Source organism: Chenopodium album, chromosome 1 (assembly GCF_948465745.1).
Source record: "Chenopodium album chromosome 1, dcCheAlbu1.1, whole genome shotgun sequence".
In the NCBI taxonomy this organism is placed as follows: Eukaryota; Viridiplantae; Streptophyta; class Magnoliopsida; order Caryophyllales; family Amaranthaceae; genus Chenopodium; species Chenopodium album.
The window spans coordinates 90,149,934-90,176,333 of NC_137834.1; the positions used below are offsets into that span (position 1 = coordinate 90,149,934).

The 26,400-nt window shown below is 34.4% G+C and overlaps 1 protein-coding gene and 1 pseudogene across 1 annotated transcript; one reads left to right on the forward strand and one right to left on the reverse strand.

Moving 5' to 3' along the window:
- Window positions 1–6,242: 6,242 nt before the first annotated feature.
- Window positions 6,243–6,668, forward strand: LOC145638758 (putative E3 ubiquitin-protein ligase ATL44 pseudogene; annotated as a pseudogene).
- Window positions 6,669–6,870: 202 nt separating this feature from the next.
- On the reverse strand, window positions 6,871–15,912 carry LOC145562685 (MLO-like protein 10). The gene is made up of 15 exons (XM_081623054.1): window positions 15,325–15,912; window positions 14,937–14,994; window positions 14,535–14,740; window positions 13,115–13,231; window positions 11,843–11,903; window positions 11,638–11,726; window positions 10,555–10,629; window positions 10,366–10,454; window positions 10,199–10,248; window positions 10,015–10,055; window positions 9,768–9,941; window positions 8,335–8,370; window positions 8,161–8,228; window positions 7,995–8,055; window positions 6,871–7,514 (listed from the first exon to the last, which is right to left on the reverse strand). The coding sequence occupies exons 1-15, from the start codon at window positions 15,481–15,483 to the stop codon at window positions 7,140–7,142; spliced, it is 1,659 nt and encodes a 552-aa protein (XP_081479180.1). The 5' UTR covers window positions 15,484–15,912; the 3' UTR covers window positions 6,871–7,139.
- Window positions 15,913–26,400: the final 10,488 nt, after the last annotated feature.

Here is a 26,400-nt window from a genome sequence, read left to right on the forward strand (position 1 = left end):
ATGACCCCGAGATGTATTCCCTAAAATCTCAAGGTTTTTTGACATCGTACCCAACCTTAAAAATTTCTCAAAAAACGTGGATATAAGCCTTCAATTTTGGAATTTTTTACTTTTTTCGTACGGAAATAAAAATTGCCAAAATTTTTACCATGGCCCCTAATACCCTCCGGGAATCCAATTGGGTGGGTGTATCCATCCAATTTTTCCTTTAAATTGTCAATATACCGATTTACAACTTGCACCGATTTCATTAAATCAAGCCTACCACGAACATTCATGACAAGATATAATGATCATAAATGGTTCCAAACGGTATAATATGACCCCGAGATGTATCCCCTACAATTTTAAGGCTTTTCGACACCAGGCCTCGAAACTTCATAAATTTCTCAAAAAACATGGATCTTAGCCTTCAATTTTCGAATTTTTTGACTTTTTTCGCTCGAAAATAAAAATTGCAGAAATGTTTAACATGGTCCCTAATACCCTCCGAGTATCCAATTGGGTGGGTGGAACCATCCAATTTGCCTTTAAACGGCCAAATTACCGGTTTACAACTTGCACCAATTTTATTAACTTAAGCCTACCACTAACATCTATTATAACATATAACGATCATATATATTTCCAAACGGCATTATATGACCCCCCAGATGTATTCCTTAAATTCTCAAGACTTTGCGACATCGGGCCTCGAAGCCTCCAAAATTTCTCAAAAAGCATGGACATTAGCCTTTCATTTTGGAAACTGTTGACTTTTTCGCCAGAAAATAAAAATTGTTGAAATGTTTACCATGGTCCTTAATACCCTTCAATTCGTTAGTCCAATTTACTGGTTTACAACTTACATCGATTTCATTAACTCAAGCCTACCACGAACATTTATGACAACAAATACTGATCATATATGGTTCCAAACAATATTATATGACCTGAGATTTATTTCCTTTAATCTCAAGGCTTTTCGATACCGGGCCCAGACTCTAAAATTTCTCAAAAAGCGTAGATAAAAGCCTTTAATTTTTGAATTTTTAGACTTTTTTCGCACGGAAATAATAATTGCCGAAATGTTTACCATGATCCCTAATACCCTTCGGGAGTCCAATTTGGTGGGTATAACCATCCAATTTGCCTTTAAACGGCCTATTTACCGGTTTATAACTTGTAACGATTTCATCAACTCAAGCCTACCACGAACTTTTTTGACAACAAATAATGATCATATATGGTTCCAAACAACATTAAATGGCTTCGAGATGTTTCCCTTAAAATTTCAAAACTTTTCGACACCGCGCCCAGAATCCTTCTAAATTTCTCAAAAAAGCGTCGATATTAGTCTTCAATTTTGAAATTTTTGACTTTTTTTTTTTTTGCCTGGAAATTATAATTTCCAAAATGTTTACCATGCTTGGTCCTTAATACCTTCCGGGTGTCCCATTGGGAGGGTGGAACCATCCACTTTGCCTTTAAACGACTAATTTACCAGTTTACAACTTGCACCGATTTCATTAACTCAAGCTTACCACGAACATTTATGACAACAAATAAGGATCATATATGGTTCCAAACAACATTATATGACCCCGAGATGTATCCCCTAGAATTTCAAGACTTTTCGACATCGGGCCCCTCCAAAATTTCTCAAAAAGCGTGGATATTAGTATTCAATTTTGGAATTTTTTGAGTTTTTTTCGCTTTGAAATAAAAATTGCCGAAATGTTTACCATGGTCCTTAATACCGTCCGGTAGTCTAATTGGGTTGGTGGAACCATCCAATTTTCCTGTAAACAACCAGTTTAATTACCGTTTTACAACTTGTATGGATTTCATTAACTCAAGCCTACCACGAACATTTATGACAACATATAATGATCATATATGGTTTTAAATGGCACTATGTGACCCCAAGATGTATCCTCTAAAATATTAATACTTTTCTACACCGGGTCTCGAAACCTCCAAAATTTCTCAAAAAGCGTGGATATTAAGCCTTCAATTTTGATTTTTTTATTTTTTATTTTTTTCGTCCAGAAATAAAAATTGCCAAAATGTTTACCATGGTCCCTAATAACCTCCGTGAGTCCAATTGGGTGGGTGGAACCATCAAATTTGCCTTTAAGCGACCAATTTACCGGTTTACAACTTGCACCGATTTCATTAATTCAAGCCTAGCACGAACATTTATGACAACAAATAATGATTATAAATGGTTCCAAATGGAATTATATGACCCCGAGATGTATCCCATAGAATTTCAAGACTTTTCGACACTAGGCCCCGAAACCTCCAAATTTTCTCAAAAAGCGTGGATATTAGTCTTCAATTTTGGAATTTTTTCACTTTTTTCGCCCGGAAATAGAAATTACTGAAATGTTTACCATGATTCCTAATATACTTCGGGAGTCCAATTGGGTGTGTTGAACCATTCAATTTGCTTTTAAACGGTCAATTTACCGGTTTACAACTTGCACCGATTTATTAGTTTACAACGGCCAATTTAATTAACTTGCACCGAACCCGACTTGAACTGAAATTGACCCAAACCTGTTTTAACCTGTCAAAACCCGAATTTAAACCGAATTTTTACTAACTTGACCTAAATTCATCTCGACCCGTTCCTAACCCGACCCGAATTTAACCCAACCTGTTACAAACCCAACCCGAAATCAACCCGACTTGTTATTGATCTAATCCAAATTCAACCCGACTTGTTATTGACCCGACCCAAATTTTACCATACCTATTACTTACCCAACCCAAAAATTCAACCCGATCTGTTACTAATCCGACTTGAAATTAACACGACTTGTTATTGACCCGACCTAAATTCAACCCAAATTGTTCCTGACCCAATTTCAAATCACCTTAAATGCAATTTAGACCACTTTATTATTGTTGATTAAAGCATTTTGTCTTGGGAGACCAAGTTGGTCCAAGCCAGTAAAAGAAAGGAGCATCATCCTCAAATTTAAGAGTTAAATATAGTATATATTTGTTGTATGGTCAAAGGAGATAATTATCTTCCTAAATTATTAACTATAGTTCCCTAGTATATTGCCATATATATTATAATCAAAGGAAATAATTAACTTGATAAAAATGATAATTATCTATTTATAGTTACTTGAAATCGAATATGACCTAACTTGGAAATGACCCGACCTGATTGTAACCCACAAATTATTAACTTGAACATAACCCGACTTGAATTCGAGAATGACCAAACTTGGAAATGACCCAACCTGATTATAATCCGCAAATTATTGGCTTGAACCGAACCCGACTTGAACCCGAGAATGACCTGACTTGAAAATGACCCAACCTGATTATAATCCGCATATTATTGACTTGAACCAAACCCGAGAATGACCCGACCTGATTCTAACCCGGAAATTATTGACTTGAACTGAACTCGACTCAAACCCGAGAATTACCCTAACTCGTTTTAACCGGTGAAAACCCGAATTCAACCCGACCTATTGTTCACCCGACTCGAATGTAACCCGACTTGTTATTAACCCGACCCAAACCCGATAAGAAGTATGACCAAACACTAGCATGACCCAACACAAACCCGACCCGCGTAGGTTATGGAGTTAATCTGAATTGACCCGACCCGAGTTGACCTGACCCAAACCCGACCCGTTTACCCGAATTGACAGCTCTATATGATCTTTAAACCTAGTAAAAAACAACTTCATTTTATGCTTGCAGTGTTGGAAACGACAGTTTGCTAAATTTTAACCTCTAAGAAGCAATCACTTGATAGTTTTGCATTCAACCATAACTTGCTAATTAAGAATTTTTCAACAGCTAATATTTCTGGCATTTCTACTCAGGGGCAGATCTATTAAGGTGCACAGTGAGTCACGTGACTCACCAACAAAAAAAAAAAAAAATAAAAAAAATAAAAAAAATAAAAAATCTAAGAGACCGCCTATTTGTTGATTCTATTTGAGATTAGCCTCGTGTCAGTTTTTTAAATATCAAAGAGACCGCCTATTAAAATATCAGATAGGCGGTCTCTTTGTTGCTTCTATTTGAGATTAGCCTACTGTCAGTTTTTTAAATATCAAAGAGACCCCCTATTAAAATATCAGATAGGCGGTTTCTTTGTTGCTGTTATTGCCACCACGTCATTAGAGATCTGTTATCTAGATAACAAGTCTCTTTTTGTCAGCCATTGAATTAGAATGATTTTTTGCGCTGCTTTCATATTTCATTAAAGAGACCTGTTATATTTAATAACAGGTCTATTAAGTTGTCTAACTTTTTTTTTTTTTTAATAATTCTTGTTTTTAAGTAAAAAATCATAGTTTAATGTAATAGTTTTATAGTATGTATTTTTATATCCTATTTTTGGATTGAAATCATTTTGGTAAAATATAATTTTTGGATTAAAACAAGTGATCAATTATTGATGGTGACTCATAAGTTCGAAAATCCTGGATCCGCCATTGTTTCTACTTGGTCTAATCCAAATCAATCTAAACCGAATTTGGACAGCTAATATTTTGGGCAGAAAACATCTAAATTAATTATTGTTCTTAATGTTTGAAGAGTAATAAACTAATAATGTGACGCTCTTTTTCAATTACTGGAGATGTAGTATGAGCACAATATATTTAGAACGGAAAGTTACATAAAGTTAGATTAATTTTCTCTCAAGACCATAGAGTACGGGCAAATATATATGCACCTAAATGAGAGTTGCATCATTGCATGAAATAAGAAATATGAGGCTGCGTTAAATTACGTTCTACGTTCATTATTGTCACGTGAAAATTTCATGCATGGGATATTATTAATACCTCTTTCTCTGTTTTCTTTATGCTCTTAATCTTACTTTTGATTTTTTATTACAATTATTGTAGAGAAAAGTGGATGAAAGTTGACAACAATATTACCATTTCATATAAATTGAATATGGACGAACATGGAGGACGTGTCTCTCGTGTGTTGTGATGAAACATAAATAAAAGACCAAAAGTGGTATTCAGTCAAAAATACCTAAAAAAAGAAAGAAAAGGGTAGGTTGAAAATCAAAGATGAAAACTGCTCCCAACTTAATATGAGTTGGTGGATGATATTATCACTTACAAAGTACTACTCACTTGGTGTATATTGTCCTATTATGAGAACACAATTTTGATAGGAAAGTGAAATAATTTATCAATTGCAAGCTTAATTTGCAATTATCAATTGTACTATCTATTTATTTATTTACTTTTTAAATACTTAACTTATTTTAGAAGCAGTTTCATTAAAAAGTATATCTTGGTTGTTTCAAAAAAAAAAAAAAAAAAGTATATCTTGGTATATAAGATAAGCAAAAATTAGAAAGTTGATATTCAACAAAGTATTTTAAATGAATCTAACAAAATCTTATGTAACTAAAATTTTGCTACATATAAATCACAAAACATAGTCAATGATAGAAGAATAATGTGAAAATTTGAGAAAGTACAAAAGCAAGTACTTTATAAGAACACAGGAGTATATATGAATATTTCTATACTATATTTAAATGACCTAGACAGCCCTAGCTCCTAGCAAATTAAAGTATGGAGTGTAAGAGTTTAAGTAATAAACTTAAAATAAATAAATTAATTAATTAAAAAATTGTTGGTTTTTATTAAATGTTTCACTTATAAAAATTTCATATACATGGCTATCCATACTCAGTCAGTGTTATAGCAGTTACTCGATTAGTATTATAAAGGTTACTCGATCAGTGTTATAAGGGTTATTTTGTTTTTTTACAAGCGGTCATATGGTGTAGCTAGCCGCACACAAGACGCGCTGAATTTTTAAAGTTAGTCTAATTATATTTTCCATAAATATTTGAGAAATGTAAAACAATTTCCGAATTTTGCCTTTCAACTTTAGGTCATACTCTTTCAAGCAACCAAAAAGCACCAACAAAAAAGAGTCAAGGATGCTGAATATAAACGACATAAGTCCTAAAAGTTGACTGAACCTCAGAATAATTAGGATGTCAATGTTTTTATATTTTTATTTTCCTTAAATATAAAATCCTCCAAAAAGCTAACTTCACTTGATCCACTGCCCTACTCCTATATATAGACATACAGTCATTGCTCCAAAGTATCGCCTTGCAATTTATGGAAACTATTATCAATAGAAAATTCTCACACCTCAATACAGCAAAAGCAGCATTCTCAGTAAACTCGAACATGCTGATCATCATAACCTGCATTCTCTGTGCCCTCATTTGTGTAATGGGACTCATGGCAGTAACCTGCTGCGTGTGGCCCTGCCCTCAGCTTCCTACTACGCGGGGAAATACTGATGAAGTGGTTCCCAACGAATGCTTGAAGAGGGAGATCATTGACTCGCTCCCTAGAAAGGTCTTCAAGTCTGGCAGTCCAATCGCTGCTGCTGATGCGGCTTCAAGTGAGAATGATAAAGCAGCAGCAGAGTGTGTGATTTGTTTGGCTGAGTTTGTGGAAGGAGAGGAGGTTAGGGAATTCCCAGGATGTTCCCACGTGTTCCATGTTGAATGTATTGACACGTGGCTGATCGGGTCCCATTCCTCCAGCTGCCCTTCCTGCCGTCAAACGCTGGTTGTTGTTGGCCAGTGCCAGACCTGCAGGACCGGTGTATCTGTGGTGTTTCAACAGCAAGAAGCTGATTTCTTACCTTAATTTTGCATCTTACTCTATAATATCATACAAGTAGTATATATACTGTTCATAAAATAAGATCTCTCAGAAGAGAGAATTCTGTTACCACTGCTACTCTGCAAGTTTTCAAAGTGGTACAATAGATAAAAATTTAAGGTTACAGTGTCAAATCAAACTTTCACGTCCAAAAAAATAATAATTAAAAAAAAAAAAAGAGTGAATATATCACAAGGTAATGCAACTATGTACTGCTTCATTATGTAATCAATAGTATGTAAAGATGTACAAGAAACGCTAGTACAATTCGAGTTCTTCCTTTCACCTTTCTGAAGAGTGAAGACTGAAGTGCCCTACTAGTAAACAAACCTCGTAAGCATTACTTTGTATATGGCCTTAATAAAACCAACCTATCTAAAAGGAAAAATTAGTCTATAATACCTGTGTAGGCTGTTTACATGGGTAGCAATCAACTAACTTCAAAGCTAGCAACTGTCAATTCTGGCTGGGCGTGCCAAACAGGTCGTCTCCTTGCTTAATTTCCTTCCTAGTAGACAATAAAGCCATTTCACTCTCCCCGTGATTATCATCAACCTTACTTATCTCATCACCTTCACCATCCGTCACATGAAGCTCAACATAGGATGGCAAATGAGTTGAGTGGCCTGTTGTCATGAATCGGTGTAGGATGGGGCCAGATGAGTGCCGTCTCTTGGAATTGCTTATGCTCTTTGGGCTTCCTCCCAGGGTTTGGGTAGAAGGAGACTTCTCTGTGGTATGCTCTTGCTTCCTCTTAACTCCCATGTGCCATTTCGTAAGAGCTTTGGAAGTTTGCTCATCAAAGATGGACTTCTTCAAGTTTGATCCCATCTGTCAAAGTTTTCATCACCAAGTTTCATTCTTGAGGCTGTACTAAAATCTAACATTAACTATGATTTTCAGACTTGAAGATAGCTACTAAGAACTGACAACTAATGTAAATTAAAGATAAAGATATATCCAATTGTCAGGTCTTTACTAAATTTTTGATGAGTGAAACTAGACATTTTAGGATGAAATAAAGAGTAATGTAGAGTAGAGAAACCTTAAATAGAGAAGGGAAAACCAATTTTTCGTATCAAATTGCTCACATGTGGGTAATAAATCATTACAGGTTGTAAGGTTTGGGTCTATTTAAATCGGATCATACTCCTATTGTACATAATCTTGCCAAAAATCAATCAATCATAGTCACACTAACTTTCGGGCTCATTTGTGTTAGATTTAGGTTATAACGAAGCTTAAGTGACTTAAAGCTTTGATTTTGGTTGTTCAAGAGGAAGTGGTAAGCAAAAGAAAGTATGATGATACCTGGGTCACAAGAGCATAGAGTGGCAGAGTACTATAACTGCAAAGAACCATAGCACCAATCCTGTAATCCCAAGTTATACTCCATTAATCCAAAGAGAGAAGATTGCAACACAAATGACAAATGAAGATTTTCATGCGGAATTACCAGAATTTATGGAGACATTACCCGATAATTATTTTAATAAGCACAAAGATGTGTCTATCATGGAAACAGGACTTCAATCCGAATTCATACTACAACCAAAAAAGTAAGGGGAAAAAAAATCAGCATTTCATTATAATATTTTGAAATTTGGTATATTTGGGTCGAGTAATATTTCAAAGGATATTAAATTATTACCAGTATCCACAGAAAGTATGTTATCTGGAAGGCATTCTGCAGAATATGAAACCAAAAGGCAGAATATGTCCTCGTCAGATAAACAATTTCCATGCAAAAACAAATTTTAAATGCTCAACAGATTTAAAGTAGCAATTTACGATTTATAAAATCGTATGAGAAGCAATGCTAAAGAAAATAATCTACCATAATTTGATATCACAAAGCTATATCACGTTTGTCTCTTAACATTTGTCAAGTTTTTCTCTGATTTTTTTTTTTTTTTTTTTTTTTTTTTTTGGTGAGGATCTTAATGAGGTTGGTGGAGTTAAAATCATGACAGGAACTTGATATAGGGTTTTAGATGCGATTAGTGGCTAAGCAATGCACAAGCCTCTTGTCTTATTTAGAACTGTCAAACACTGGCCTGCCAGCAACCCACCCCAAATTAACTTTAATAGTGTGTTTGGATTGAAGGAAATGGAGGGAAAGGAAGGGAAGGGAAATGGAGGGAGGGAGTTTCTTTCATTTGGATGAAAAAATATGAGGGAAATGGAGGGATTAAATTCAAAGAAAATGATCCCTCCAACAATGGAGAGATTTGGAAGGAAAACTCATCCATCTTCCTTCCCCTTCCCTCCCGTTCACCTCCCTCCCTTTCTTTTCCTTCCTTTAACATTACCCAAACAAACCGTGAATCTTGAAAACCTGTGAAAAGTTATTCTAATGCTATGTTTGGATAACAAATTAGAAGGGAAATGGAAGGGAGGGAAATAGAAGGGAGGGAAATAGAAGGGAAAGTGAAGGAAATGATGAGCTCCATTTTCCCTCCAAATCTCTCCAATTTTGAAGGGATGGTCTTTATTAAAGGAGGAGGGAAAATGGATCCCTCCCTCCCCCTCCCCTTTCCTCCCCCAACATATTATCCAAACAAGGAAGTTTGTCTCCCTCCCTTTCCCTTCCCTTCCTTTCCTTCCATTTTTTGTTATCCAAACATAGCCTAAGAGACTGACCAACCTGAACAAAATTCAACCCACTGGCAAAAATTTTGAGCATAAAACGATTCAACACCCAAACACTGCAATTTAATACTCAAGAACTTGAAAGCCACATTTTAAATTGGTACACATATACACTTCAAACCCGAAAAATAAGACCAACCCATTTGGCACATTACTCTTGTCAACAGTAATGCAGTGAACTTGTATTTGTCAATCCAATAATAATCATAATCCACACTACAGAAAACGTGAGACAAAAGACAGGAGAGTCTTTTGATCGAATGGACATGCATATCCTGAAGTCCAGCCTACATTTTGAGTTGTTGATGTATAATAACGTCATCATCGACAATGACATCCGAAATTTTGTAATAAAGACTTCCATTGAAAAGCAAAATTCAATATGCTTCATAGGATACGTAGTGTGATAAAACACCAAGACATAGTTTATACCTGAAACAGAGCAAAATGGAGGAGATGAAGAATAAATTGAGGCCGCGAGAACCAAAAGTATTCATCTGAACCTTGCACAAGAGGAATCCCTTGGACCACAGCATGCCTCTCTTTGATTTCCAAAGCCATCCTTGTCAGAATGGCTTGCAGCTTTGTTCCAACAGCTAATATAACCTAATGCAAACTGTAGTCTTAGAAAGTTCCTCTGATACAATTTCACAATTCATTTTTGAAAACAATGTCTTACCAACAGTGGAAGTATAGAAGCCCAGAAAAGTGTGTGCCATCCTGGGAATGCAACAGCACCAGTGGAAGAAGAGTAACGAGTTACAGTAATCAGTAAGCAAATAAAAAATCAATAGTAGCTCCGTCCTTGAATTGTGGCCTCTAGACAAGATACATAGAGAATTGAATAAAGAATAGTGGCTCACCTTTGACATTTAGAAGCAAGAAAATCACAAAAGATGCCCATAAAAGTGGACTGCAAATAACATAAATTTAAAAAAAAATGTAAAAAGATTTAAATTTGGTGTTAAATGATAAATGATGGTTTAAATCTGTACTACACATATCAATTGCTCCATATGTGAAACTTCACCTGACACCAACAACCACTATAAAATCATCTTCCAATGACTTTTTTATATACTTCTGGAAGTTGAATTGGCTTCCTGGAGCTATATGAGCCTAAAAGCCATACCAAGCAGAAATCAGAATTAGGCAAGGAAGATTATATATGAATGAGAGTAAAACAGCTCCAATCAATAAAATATTAAGAGGCACTCACGGTTATGAATCCATTTCTTAATGTCATGTAATCAGACCTAGCAACTGATCTGTAGAATTGGCGAAAAAAACATCCCTGCAAGATTATGAAAGGAGAAATTACAGTGCTAGTAGTTAAGGTATGACCTCGTGGTAAATGGCTGATTAATGTAGCAATAATACGATGAACAAGAGGAACATAACAGGTCCTCGACTTTCAGCCAAGCAAACATTTACAAAATCCTCCTATTGAAGTTTAATCTTCCTTTTGAACATCTCACTCACTTATTCTGCAACTACAATCCTCTATAAGCTAGGATACTTGAGGAAAATATTAAAGCATATGATTTTCAAAAAATACTTTCCAACTTTTCTTCACCCTTTAACATCCTTTTGCCTTAGAATCTGTATTATTCCCTCCGTCCCAGAATTGCAACACCTGATTAAAGAAAAGAACTGCTAATACTTTATATTTCTTGGTACTTTCCACTCCTTTGGACTCACTATCTCTTTTTACATTACAATTTCATCCACAATAATGATTACAATACCCTACAAACTCTTATCACATCTAAATTTACAACAACAACAAAGAAAGGAAAAACAAAACTCAACAAATGGACCAACTAACTCTATGCAAAGGCAAGTGAATGATTATTCAGAAGCAAAGGGTCAGAGAGTATTCCACATGCACAGGCATCAGATCAGAAAAGGCTAAATCTCAATCATGATTCATGAATGCTCTTACACATTGTGACTGACAGCATGGAAGGAAGAAATATTGAAGAATATATTTTCTTCATCCCAAGACTCCCAACTCAGGGTAACAAATGAAGTGAATTTTCTACATTTACCCATTTTTCCTATCTACTTTTCTCCCTCCTTAATCTCTCTGCTCCTCATCTATAATATCCTGAGCTGAAATTGAGGGAGTAATATTTTGATTAATTCTTTGTGTGCATTTTAAAAAAAAAAAAAAAAAAACAGATTAATTCAACTCTCTTTCTGATGATATATGCTTAAGCACTAAATCAAAACTGGAAAGATTTACATTAAATGATATCTACTCACTTTCAATAATTCATCCAAAATTTCTAGTGCTTACCACATAAAAGAAGAATGGGATCCTTGTCCAAAAGCTGTTGTGTGTTCTTACAAAAGTTGTCTGATGCGTGAGCCTGAATCTTGAAGGATCTGATACATATTGGCAATAAAACACAGTCATAAACATGTCATGGATAAAAACGAAAAGAGAAAATAAAGAATAAATAAACAGTTCACGCATCCCTCAGGGGCAAGAAATAATGTACCGTTCCTTAACTCATAGTTAATCGATGATGTCTCATACTCCCATGCTTTCCAGCCTTTTATCTGCAGAAAAGTGTTATAGTGGGGAGAATCAACAAGCGATTCATATTTAGCATGATCAGCTACCCTACTTTTTCCCCAAAGAATCAACAGTTAGAAGGCCAGTTAACCACAGGAATAAAACATAGAATAATAGGAATCTTCTGAGAAGCAGGAATTTCCAATAATGAACAGGGACATGTGAACTGCTATACAAGTGACTCTGGGCCATCAATCAAAACCCAGCGCCATGTGTAATTTCATTGATGTAGCCGATAAGGCACTATAAGAACCTCGTCACTTCTATTCAAATGATCTGACGATGGACATTGAAATTACAAAATCATAGGTCAAACATGCTTGCACAGATGAATCTACCCACTCCAAATTTTCCAAAATTATTACCCAAACTACAGTTCAAACATGATAGCATGGTATGAAAAATTCCTACTCCTCAACTGTCAGTTATCTAAAAAAAGGTTAGAGCTGTTCATTCATGACTCGTGAGTAGTGTTGGGTAACTTGGGCTAGTTGGTTATATTGGCGGTTGCAGTCAGGTCATTATCATCGTCGTTGATTATTGCAGTTAAAAATGGATTCAAGCATTGACTTAGGTCATCTATCATTATTAGCTTACTTATTACTGTCATTTCAATTTAAGTTTTGGAATCCAACCTTTTAGTCCCAGTTCTCTCCAAAAAATAACAATAACAATAACAACAGCTTGGTGCAGAGCTTTCCTAAAGAGGTAATGACACTAATGAGACCTCACAAAAAATAAATTCAGGTATTTTTGCAGTTAGCATATGAACAATCTGTGAAATATATGATGGACTACTGAAGTTATAATGCACCTACATTCAGAGAATTATGCCCCAGCCACTTTTGACACGTCAGCTCGAGCTTGTTGAGAATTAGTTAAAATAAGGCCAGCTGTAATAAATGCCTTAAGCATAATCATTGTAATAAGTAGCAGAGTAGTATAAATACTACTGCTACCTAGCGTTTCACATTTATTCTTTCTTTTTGCTTTCTTCTTTATTCATACACTTGTAATAACTAAGAGATTTTCTCTTACCTCCATTAATGAAGTTTTAGTTTAGAACCCGAGCTCAAAGACTCTACGGATAGAGCTATGAGAGTTGAAAAATCGTGTGTTCTGTTTTGATTTCATCTTCAAATTCAAAACACAATCACCCCAAAAATTTAAATAAATAAATTTCTGGCAAGGTTACCTTTAGCCTTCCAAGCATCATTGTTGCTGCACTGTATAGCACATGAAAGACAGCTAAAAAGAATATGAGAATGTGTAGCTGATGAGCAGCATCAACTGTAATAAGTGGCACTTGATCCTGGTTTAGCAGAAAAATGAGTAGCGTTGGAGTAAGTAATAGGAAGTAATAAGGAAAAAAACAGTTTACGTAAACTAACCAAATAATAGGAAGGATGAAGACAAAAAGTTTAAAGTAACAAGCTACAATACTTGAGATGATTGAATCTTGATTTTTGGTGCAGTCAGCAGACTGAAGCTGCAGCAAATGAGCTTAAGTAGTGTTGGTTGGTTCAAATTGTATAAAATATAATTTATTCTGCTGGTGTCAATAACTGGCAAGACTCTAGAGATCAACAGGTAAAGTATAGTTCAATATTTATCTAATCACTACAATTGTTGAGACCTTCGAAGATCTAACACAGAAAACATGAAACCAAAGAGCAATTATTGAACAAATAATACTCATTACAAATTGTGTCTGACAAGGTAATCAGAAAAGCTCCAAGTAAATTTCAAATTTTGCCAGACTATTTAAGATGAGTACACCCAGTGCCATAGATTCATAGCAATGTAGTATCACTGAGGCAATCAAGAAACGGTACCAGCGCTCAGACTTAATGCACATATTTGAAATGCAATCAAAATATATATCCAAGGTTGTGCTATAAAATGCTAAATCTAGTGAGTTACTCCCTTGGTCCAGAAACAAGTGGTACTTGAATATTTTATGTTCATTTGTAAACGGAGAGAGGAATCGGCATAAACTAGGATTTAATACGAGATACTGGATAGGGTATGGCCCGTATGGGAATGAACCAACAACTATAAAGTGTCTTTTATATAGTTGTATATAGTTGGGACAACTTAACAATTATCAAGAGATAAAACAATGAATTAACTTCATCTCTTATCAAAGGTTATTAAATTCAAGAACAGAACCTAGGTACTTGGAATTTCTACACATACAAACAAAAAACAAAACAGATTTTAAAAAAGTAAACTCATGATTAAAGTACTCTTGTATGAAGTACATAAAAAATCATACTAAATTTGCACGATACTTCATTTAAATAAAATAAAGGTCAGTCACTCAGTCAACTACAAATAAACCCGGATTCAAATAGGCGTTGTAAACCAACAAGAATAGCTTGCTGAACAAATGCAATCTAGCACCTAACTTCAGTACTTGGGTAATTGCAACATCCACTCAAATCATCATAGTCGCCATAAATTCAATGTATATATCAAAGCAAACCATAATCACCCATTCACCATTAGTAATAGCTATGACATCAGTATCTTACTATCTTTCCTTAAGAAAGTTAAGCAATCAACTTTCAAAAGCATTAACATACCAATATACCCCGACTTAACAATCATACCTTAGGACAATGATGAGAAACACCACCAGATACTAAAACACGGCGCTTGTTCCAGAGCAGCCGCCTTCGATTTTCTTCACCTAAGTCACGGCTTTGGAGTTCACATGGTAACATATGGTCTGCAAAGTTGGAAGGGATACAGATTTTCGCGATGTATCCTTGACTAAATGTCAAGAGAAGTGAAATGAATCCCATAACCATCAACTCTGTAATATTAAAACAGCTCCTCAGTAAAAACATCACCCAATGACCCAATGTATAGCTCAATCACAAATTTATAAATTTCAAATACTATCATAAATTCTACTATAATGTACAACAAATATACAGTATATTTCAGTCCGAATTAAAAATTACAGTATTAAATTACTCCAATATAAAATAATATACAGAAAGAATTACCCTCTTTAACCTTGTCTAAGGCCTCATAAAGTGCCCTCTTCTGCTTTTTTGTTAACCACTAAACAATCAAATTCAACCGCAATATCAGCAACAATACTAATCAAATTCAACTACAATTTCAGCAAAAATACTAATAAATCCCTTATTTCAGTACAGTAGAAATTAGGCTAATGTGCAATACCATATATAATATTGTTCAACAAATTTAACAAAACATACAAATTGTAACACCCACATGAAGAAAAATAATATAAACCCATCAATGAAATTCCCCATTTTTAAAATTACCCCCAAAAAAAAAAAAAAAAAAAAAAAAAAAAAAAAAAAAAAAAACACTTTAATTTTACTAGCATTAAACAAGAAAAGAAAAATGGAGAAAAATACAAACCGTTCCAACTTTGTGAAGACCCTTTTCCAGAATGAATGAAATGAGAATAATAAAAGCACAAACTCCAGCAACAGCCCAAGTTGGAGTTTGATGAAGCATTCTCTCAGCATCTCCAACTTCCTCTCTATTATTTTTACTACCATGATTTTCATTCTCCATTAAAACCTTGATTTCCCAGATTGTTTTATTTTTTTATGGAATAAAATCAAAAGTTGCAGAATTTGAATAAATTTGCTATAAATTTCAATGATTTAATAGGGTTGATTGATTGCATAAATGACCAAATGGGTCCCCAAGAAAATGTAATGGGGGATTCGGTTGCAAAAATGAAGAAATCAAAAATGGGTGACAACTGATAGTAGGGACATTTCACACTTTTGAGCATACAAGACTACAAAATCAAGAATAGTTCAAGGGTTATATATTAGGAATTGTTGATTGTATAATTACATACTCAATGTTGAAAATATTTGACAAATGAAAGTGACAAAGTGTAGGGGCAGTTTCTTTAGCCATTCACTCCTTTAATGAAGGGATTTCCTGTCTAATTACTAATTGTCTGTTTTTCATAATGTGGATATTTTGGTACCCGACTACGGACTACCCAGTCACGAAAGCACTTTTAATTGGAAACTAGATACATTACTATTCACATCTTTTAAATTTTTAATTTTTAACCAGTGATTGGCGCTGCACCGGGTTATTATTTTTTTAATAGTTTATATGTATTATGTATCTTCAATAATATTACATATTGTGCAAGTTGTAGCTAGAGCTGTCAATTCGGGTAAATGGGTCGGGTTTGAGTCGGGTTTGTGTGGGTCGGGTCATCTCGGGTCGGGTCAATATGGGTTAATGTCAAGACCTATGTGGGTCGGGTTTGGGTTGGGTCATGCTTGAGTCGGGTCACGTCGGGTCATACATCTTTTCGGGTTCGGGTCGGGTTTAGGTCGGGTCAATAAAAGGTCGGGTTACATTCGGGTCGGGTGAAAAACAAGTCGGGTTAAATTCGGGTTTTTACGGGTCTAAATGAGTTAGGGTCATGTTCGGGTTCGAGTCGGGTTCGATTCAAGTCAATTATTTTCGGGTTATAATCAGGTCGGGTCATTATCGGGTTTGAGTCGGGGTCGGTTCAAGTCAATAATTTGCGGGTCATAATCAAGTCGGGTCATTCTCGGGTTCGGGTCGGGTTCGGTTCAAGTCAAAAACTTGCGGGTTATAATCGGGTCATTTCCAAGTCGGGTCATTCTTGGGTTCAAGTCGGGTTTAGTAAATAATTTGAGGGTTACAATCAAGTTGGGTCATTTAAACTTATCTGGTCATTCTCGAGTTCAAATTGGCAAGTAAATAATTTGAAGGTTATAATCACGTCGGGTCATTTCCAAGTCGGTCTCGGGTGTGGTTCAAGTCAAAAATTTGAATTCCCTTAAAAAAAAATAATAATAATAAAAAAAGATAAGTCAAGTAAGATGAGAAAGACTTGCTATTGTCTGGGTCCCGTGTATTTTTTAATTTTTTTGTTTAATTTTTTTTTTTTTTTTTTTTTTTTTTTTTTTTTTGCTGCCATCCAGTTCAGTTTTTCTTTGACGAGGATTATGTAAGAGATAAGTCAAGTAAGACGAGAAAGGCCAATTTTGTTTTATAATTGGAATCCATGTTAATAAATTGAAAAAAAGCCTGAAACTCAATAGTCAATACGGAGTGCTCTTTTTATCCTAAAAATTCCTAAATCCTAAAATTCGGGTTAGTAATAGGTAGAGTTTAAATTCGGGTCGGGTCAATAACAAGTCAGGTTAAATTTGGGTCGGGTCAATAACAAGTCGGGTTGAATTTGGGTCGGGTCAATAACAAGTCGGGTTTATTTCGGGTCGGGTTAGGAACGGGTCGGGTTAGTAACAGGTCGGGTTGGATTCGGGTTTTGACGGGTTAAATCGGGTTTGGGTCATTCTCGGGTTCGAGTCGGGTTCGGTTCAGGTCAATAATTTACGGGTCACATTCGGGTCGGGTCCTCTCTAGGTCGGTTCATTGTCGGGTTCGGGTCTCAAATACTCGGGTTAACTCGGGTCTAGGGTTGGTTTCAGGTCGGGTTAGGTCGGGTTCGGGTCACCATTTTTTTCGGGTTCAGACGGGTTAGGGTTAGAGTCGGGTTAGGGTCGGTATTTCGGGTCGGGTCAGCTTTTGACAGCTCTAGTTGTAGCATAATTGACAATTAGCCTAAATGGTTAAACAATAAACTTTTTTTCTAAGAGGTCAAGTGTTTGACGTGGCAAAATGAGAGGGTTTACGTAGCGTATAGACGTTTTTTAGAATGTCTTTTAATAGATTAGTATAGATCTCTTTTCAATATTAATAATAGCTTTTGTGCTTTTAATTATACAAGCTAAGAGGTTCACACTATGCGTGTACCGTATAAAAAATTAGAAGAAGAAAAAAAAATTAACCATAAAAAAAAAAAAATCAAGAGCAGTTTCATTTTTTATAGGGAGTAAGAATAATTGAAGATATACATTATAGAAGTGGAGCATTTATTATAGGGTAGTTAAGATAGGTAGGTTTTTTAATTATTATTTTTTTATTTAAATAATGGTTTATGTGTATAGGTAGTTATGATAGGATAGTTTTTTTTTTTAAAAAAAAAAAATTAATTTTTAATTGTGGGTAAAATGTAATTTTAAAAAAGTAGAAGGGTATTTTAGGAAAAGCAAAATTTATCGACGAAGAAGTCCTTTCTCTTTATATAGTACTATAGATAAGATAAGTAAAAATCAGGTGTGTGTCAAAGAAAAAAAAAAGAGTAAAAATCGGGTAAATAAAACATATTTTATATCGAATTCTCGATTAGTAGTTTTAGCAAATCAAATACTTCGTAATAGTTTTACCATTTTTAATTTATAAAGACCGGAGACGGCACAAAATTTGTCCTACAACTGCTATGTGCCGGGCCAATTCTTCAACAATGATGTATAGTTTCCGGGCTCATAACGAAACATTAAATTTATACAATGATGTTTTCGGTTTTACAGATTCAACGTTTTGATCTGACTGCTTACTTCTCATCGACCAGAATATCTAGTGGAGTAGAAGTAATAAAGGGTCTACACGTCAATTTAACTAACCACTACTCCATGATCATAAATTCTCCATGTATAATAAAATAGATTAATCTTTTTTTTTTTTTTAATTTTACTTATACTTGGTATAGTAAAATACTCCGTAGTTGATTGATTGTATGTTGTTTGGAAATGATGTTGTAATTTTTACATTTTACTTCATACTTAGGCTCCTTTTATCTTGATGAAAAATGTTTTGCAAGAAAATGATTTTTCCCAATTACTCTTCTAAGTTCAAATTTAAGGGTGCGCAATTATTTTTGGCCCTTTTCATTTCTATGGTCTTAAATACTCCATTACACAACACGAAAAAGGGTTGTCTTTAAAAGCATCCTTAACTTATCAAAGTGTCCAATATTTAATGTGCATGCAGTTTCAATTGACTACGAAATACTTTGTATCAAACAATCTTAATGTTAAGTGTCCCGTGCAAGATATGCTTTTTTTTTTAATAATCAATATAGTATGTATAATAATTGATAAGTACTCCATAGTATTTTTAGATATTTACTTTGTACATATTTGTGGGAAAATACTCTTTCATACAGAGTGATGTTAATGGATCAGATTTTGAATGAATTAGGCTTCATTCATAGGGAATCACCACTTACTACAAACGTCATTTATATAAGATATATCAGCACCTACATTTGATATAGAAAAATACCATTATTTTTATCGCTAATATAAATAAAAGGCCAAATGGCAAATAGTAGACAATGAAGGTCGTCATTAGTAGTATAGAGTTGCACTCTACTGCTAGACAAGAAACACTCCATATGGTTTGGATGAAGGAGAAAAATCCACAAGTTCGGATGAAATTGCCAGCCCTTACATTTGTTTATGTATGACAAAGTAGTGTTACTCTATACAATGTTAAGGCAATTTAACCTAAATGTTTTTCTCAAGTTTATAATGTAATTGAAAAACAATGGTACAACTCTCTTATCAGTTGTGTATTTTAAAGTGTTGGTTGACAAGACTCACAAGAGTGTAATATTACGGAGTAACTCATTCTAGGAGTATAAACGTAGTAGATACTTTGGTGGAGTTTGTATAACCATTGCCTCTGGGCTCAAAAGATATAAGGGAAGTTATGTTTTGGACTCTCTTAATCAAATCACAACATGGTTTAAAACACATTTACAATGATTGACTATGGGCCTTTGAAACTTCTGAACATCAGCCCATATAATATATGCACTCAAACTTTGACAATAAATTTCTGATTCATTCCTAATAGCTAATTAGCTAGTGCCGCTAGTCCAATCTTAGACTTAGGGTCTGTTCTGATTTACTGAACTGAGCTGAACTGAATTAAATTAAATTGAATTGAATTGAAATGAATTGTTTATGAGAATAGGAAATTAGAATTTGATTGATTGGAGTTGAACTGAAATGAACTAATTAAAGTTGAACTGAACTAAACTTAACTGAAATTAAGCTGAAGAGAACATATCAGTTAGTCGATCAAGAATTTAATGCATTTTATGTTAAATAGTTAAAATAAACACTAATAGTTGGAATTTTGCAAAATTCTTCTAAATATTTTAAGAACTGACAACACAAATTAAAAATGTCGTAATAAATTCATGAAAAAAATAAAATATAATTAGAATATACTTAGAGCCTATTCACATTTACTGAACTGAGGTGAACTGGACTGAACGACTACCTAATTGGAGCTGAACAGAACTGAACTGAGCTGAAATAAATATTTTATTGGAGAATGAAATTAGGAACTGAATTAAATTAAGCTGAAATGAATATTTTATGAGAAAAGAAAATTAGGAATTGAACTAATTAAAACTGAACTGAAATTAAGCTGAAGTAAAAAAGCCCTTAGTATGTATTAAGGTCTGATACTATGTTTGAGTTAAACAATAATAAGTATTCCGGCAAAAAAAAAAAAAAGGTTAAAAAATATAGTACTTGTATAAATTAATTAAAGTGAAGCGTTTGAAGACAATATAATTAAAATCGAAAAGGAAATAAACTTTTCTCGTCCATATATCAAATACTTGGTAAAAGGCAAGTTAACAACATAGTTGTAAAAGAGAGCATGAAAAACGTGGACACGTTCAAACTAAAATAATGCAGGGATAGAAATGTTCGTTGGTATATAATTAGCTGTTTTACTTTTAGAAATGTCCCATAATAATCACATGCAGTTCTATTGCCTATGTTGGATTTTAGGATATATTCGGGTATGTTTTCGAAAAGATTTGGGTTGATAGGAATAAGTTAAATTCAATCCATTTTTGTGTTTTTGTTTATGAGACATGTAAGTAGTTTGCACTTTGTAGTTACATATTCTTTGATGTCTAAGGTTGCTAACTTATGGAATTGTTTGAGTGATAATCATATATGGCAGTTGAGGGAAGATGTTGTGCAATTGTTGTTAATTTGTTGACAATTTGACATTGCATACATTATTATGTAATTGCATACATTATTATGTACTTTTTTAATTCCCTTCTATATTAACTAATTTGCCTTAGCGCATTTTGAACTTAGTGTCATAGTGTACGTTGTCGGTTGTGCTACCCCTCCCCCAAAATCCTGGATCCGCCACTGATCACATGTGCTCTACTCCATATTTTCAAGCTAAAATGAAATGAAGGGACGACAATCATCACTTTCCGTAGCAAACATACATAATGTTAATGGTTGGTTTTGCGAGGTTATGATACGGTTAAGTGATTTGTTCCCACGGTTGTACTTCAACGAGTTTAAACCAATTCTAATTAATACTGTACTGAATTATCGACTCTACTCTTTAGATACTTTGAATCTTTGATTACATATATATCCCTTTCTCATTCCGAATAATTCTTACACATGTTATCAAAATTTACTACTCTGTATTAGAGATGTGTGTAACATCCCTCGGCTAGAGGTGTCAATTCGGATATTTAATTAGGTTGGTTTGGTGAGATCGAGTCAGGTCTATACGAGTAATGCTAAATTCATGGTCCCTATAAGTCGAAAATCTATATTGTTTTTTAATTCATTCAATTAGTTTTTGACACGTTTATCAGGTCATCATCAATCGTGCATGCAATGTATACTAACTCAATCATTTTGGTTGTCAGCGGTTCATTATAGGCCCGATAACTATACACTATACACAATAATAGGCCCTAACAAATTCCATTAGAGAACCGATCAAATGTCCCGGTACTTACAACTTACGCAGTGATGGATTTGCATGCGGCATGCCTTTTTTTGTCCCCGTTCACACCATACTAAATTAGTGATTGAATCTAATACCCTTGACCTAATTTAATTTTGACTTTTAATTCAATAGGACATAAATTCATCATTACGAACTATATTATTGTTTTTCTTTTGTGGCTATAAAGGAGGGCCTAATGATGATTTACGTAAAATGTGATAGCTGGCCATTTTTTGGCTCCATAATTATGTGAGGTGGGGACTAAAGAGATCCGGTGTTTGTTAAAGAGGATAGATAGAGATAATGTTGGTGGGAGGGGGATAGAAGAAATCTTGTGGTATTTATGTTGAAGGTTAAGATGATGGTATTTAAAAACGAATACATCAATATTATACCTAAAGTAAGTTAAAAACCATACACTTGTGTCATGTAAAAAAAAAATAATAATAAAGTTAAGTTGAACCAAATTGCTTGGACTTCCGGAGGGTACTAGGGATCATGGTAAAAATTTCAGCAATTTTTATTTCCAGGCGAAAAAAGTCAAAAAATTTTAAAATTGAAAACTTATATCCACGCTTTTTAAGAAATTTTTCAGGTTAGGGAATACATCTCGGGGTCATATAATTCCGTTTGGAACCATATATGATCATTATATATTGTCATAAATGTTCGTGGTAGGCTTGAGTTAATGAAATCGGTACAAGTTGTAAACCGGTAAATTGGTCATTTAAAGGCAAATTGAATAGTTCCACCCACCCAATTGGACGCCCGGAGGGTATTATGGACCATGATAAATATTTCGGAAATATTTTATTTCCGGGCGAATATAAGTCAAAAAATTCAAAAATTGAAGGCTAATATCCACGTTTTTTGAGAAATTTTGAAGTCTTCGGAGCCCGGTGTCTAAAAGTCTCGAAATACTAGGGAATACATCTTGGGGTCATATAATGTCGTTTGGAACCATATGTGATCATTATTTGTTGTCATAATGTTCGTCATTGTAGGCTTGAGTTAATGAAATCTGTGCAAGTTGTAAACCAATAAATTGGTCGTTTAAAGGCAAATTGGATGGTTCCACTTCCACCCACCCAATTGGACCCTCGGAGGGTATTAGGGACCATGGTAAATATTTCGGCAATTTTTATTAATTTCGGACGAAAAAAATTAAAAAAATTCCTAAATTGAAGGCTAATATCCACGCATTTTGATAAATTTCGAATATTTCGGGGCCATGTGTCGAAAAGAAATGAGATTTTGTTAGACACATCTCAGGGTCATACAATGACGTTTGAAACCATGAATGCCATTATATGTTGTCATAAATGTTCGTGGTATAGGCTTGAGTTAATGAAATCAATACAAGTTGTAAACTGGTAAATTGGTCGTTTAAATGCAAATTGGATGGTTCCGCCCACCTAATTGGACTACCGGAGGGTATTAGGAACCATGGTAAACATTTCGGCAATTTTTATTTTCAGGCAAAAAAAAAGTCAAAAAATTCCAAAATTGAAGGCTTTTTGAGAAATTTTGGAGGTTTCGGGGCCCGGTGTCGAAAAGCTTTGAGATGTTAGGGAATATATCTCGGGGTCATATAATGTCCTTTGGAACCATTTATGATCATTATTTGTTGTCATAAATGTTCGTGGTAGGCTTGAGTTAATGAAATCGGTGAAAGTTGTAAACTAGTAAATTGGTCGTTTAGAGGCAAATTGGTGGTTCCACCCACCCAATTGGACTACCGGAGGGTATTAGGGACCATTGTAAACATTTCGGAAATTTTTATTTTCGGGCGAAAAAACTCCAAAATTTCTCAAAAAGCGTGAATATTAGACTACAATTTTGAAAATTTTGATTTATTTTTCGCCCAGATATAAAAATTGTTGAAGTGTTTACCATGGTCCCTAATGTCGTCCGGGAGTCCCATTGCACTACAAAAATGAAAGCTTTTTAGCAACTAAGTTTGACAACAAATTTTTAAAATGTTGCTAAATAGCAACGAATCTAAATTTTTTCATTGCCTAATTAAAAGCGACATTTTATGCTTTAGTTTTTAATAAACAATGGCTACATGTTTTTGATTTGTTGCTTTTTAAAACAAATTGTCTTACTAGTTGTTACTAGATGGCATCATATTTTTCTTTTGTTGCCAAATAGTAACAAACTATAACAACAAATGTTTTATTTGTATTGATTTAGAAACAAACAAAGACAATGAATTTTTGAATTGTTTCCATTAGAAACAAGTCTTCTAAATTATTGTTGCTAATTGATAACGTATTATTTTATTTGTTGCCATTGGAAACGAGTTATGTTACATATTGTTGTTAATTTATATGTAGGCCACTTTTTGCTATAATGTATAAAATTATTTGTTGCTATAGTGACATCAAATAGAGACGGATTTCAATTTCGTCTCTAATTTAGGGACGGACTTTTGATTTTGTCCCTAATTTGGAGACAAAATTTTCAATTTTGTCTCTAATATTTCGTTCACTTATTATAAATTATATGCATAGAAGTAAACAAATAGTACTTGGTATAGTTGGTAATAGATTCACCATCTGACTTTGAGGTCACAAGTTCGACTCCTACCAAATGCGATTCTTAAGACTGGGGATTCAAAGAGCCTTACATGCAAAGTCGAGCCGAGTTGACCTAAACTGAGTGAGATTTCAGATTGGTAAAGGCCGAGATCGGGTTGAACCGAATTGCTAATAGGGATTGGGTTTTTGTTTCGTAGTGTTGATAGCAGCCAATATTTATGATTTGTAGCTATTTTTATGAACCAGCTTCAATAATTTGTTGCTATTTTTAGGAACCAATATTAATAATTTGTTGCTATTTTAGGAACTAAGATTAATAATTTGTTGCTAATTTTAGCAACGACCAATGGTAATCTGTTGTCAAAGTTGGCAACGAATGCACCAAAAACAGCAAGAAATTATGGAAACTATATTTAAATTGATGCAATATTGCAACAAAATTGTTTTGCAACTGGTATCCAAAATCCCATGGCAACAAGCCTTTTAGCAACAACAAATTTTTGTTTCCAACCCGTTGCTAAATAGAGTTGGCAACAGATTTTTGGTGAATAGCAACGGATTTTTGGTGATGCTATATTGATTTTTTTTTTGTAGTGTTGGGTGGGTGGAAGTGTGGAACCATCCAATTTACCTTTAAACGACCAATTTAACGGTTTACAACTTGCACCGATTTCATTAACTCAAGCCTACCACAAACATTTATGACAACAAATAACGATCATATATGGTTCCAAACGACATTATATGACCACGAAATGTATTTCCTTGAATTTCAAGACTTTTCAACACCGGGCCCCGAATACTCCAAAAATTCTCAAAAAACGTGGATGTAGCCTTCAAATTTGAATTTTTTGACTTTTTCGCCCGGAAATAACAATTGCCGAAATGTTTACAAAGATCTCAAATATCCTCCGGGAGTCCAATTGGGTGGATGGAACCATCCAATTTGCCTTTAAACGGCCAATTTACCGGTTTACAACTTGCACCGATTTCATTAACTCAAGCCTACCACGAACATTTATGACAACTTATAATTATCATATATGGTTCCAAACGACATTATATGAACCCGGGATGTATCCCCTAAAATCTCAAGAATTTTCGACGCCGGGCCTCGAAACCTCCAAAATTTCTTAAAAAGCATGGATATTAGCCTTAAATTTTGGAACATTTTGACTTTTTTTCGCCTGTAAATAACAATTGCCAAAATGTTTACTATGGTCCTTAATACGATCTGGGAGTCCAATTAGATGTGTGGAACCACTCAATTTGTCTTTAAATGGCTAATTTACCGGTTTACAATTTACAACGATTCATTAACTCAAGTCTACCACGAACATTTATGAAAACAAATAATGATCATATATGATTTCAAACAGCATTATATGACCCCGAGATGTATCCCCCAAGATTTCAAAACTTTCGACACTAAGCCACGGAACCTCCAAAATTTCTCAAAAAGCGTGGATATTAGTCTTCAATTTTGGAATGTTTTAACGTTTTTTCCAAAAATAAAGATTGCCTAAATGTTTACCATGATCCCTAATACCCTTGAATACTCCAATTGGGTGGGTAAAACCATCCAATTTGCCTTTAAACTGCCAATTTACCAGTTTACAACTTGCACGATTTCATTAACTCAAGCCTACCACGAACATTTATGACAACAAATAGTGATCATATTTGGTTCCAAACAACATTATATGACCACGAGATAAATTCCCTAGAATCCCAAGACTTTTCAATACCGTGCCCCGAAACCTCCAAAATTTCTCAAAAAGCGTTTATGTTAGCCTTTAATTTTGGAATTTTTAGACTTTTTTCGCCAAGAAATAATAATTGTCGAAATGGTTACCATGGTCCCTAACATCCTTTGGGAGTCCAATTGGGTGGGTGGAACCATCAAATTTTCCTTTAAACGGCCTATCTACCGGTTTACAACTTGCACCGATTTCATTAGCTCAAGCCTACCACGAACATTTATGACAATAAATAATGATCATATATGGTTCCAAACGGCATTAAATGACCCTGAGATGTATCCTCAATAATTTCAAGACTTTTCGACACTGGGCTCCGAATTCTCCAAAATTCCTCAAAAAGCGTAGATATTAGTCTTCAATTTTGGAAAATTTTGACTTTTTTTCGCCCGAAAATAAAGCTTGGCAAAATGTTTACCATGGTCCCTAATACCATCCGGGAGTCCAATTGGGTTGGTGCAACCATCCAATTTGCCTTTAAACGG

Bases quoted from the DNA above. Each gene is read 5' to 3' on its own strand.
- LOC145562685 (XM_081623054.1), bottom strand. From the start codon at position 15,483: ATGGAGAATGAAAATCATGGTAGTAAAAATAATAGAGAGGAAGTTGGA. The intron at 10,630-11,637 runs GTAAGCACTAGA...ATAATCTTGCAG, and splicing joins TCCCATTCTTCTTTTATGTG to GGATGTTTTTTTCGCCAATT. The intron at 10,249-10,365 runs GTGAAGTTTCAC...TGTTATTTGCAG, and splicing joins ATAGTGGTTGTTGGTGTCAG to TCCACTTTTATGGGCATCTT.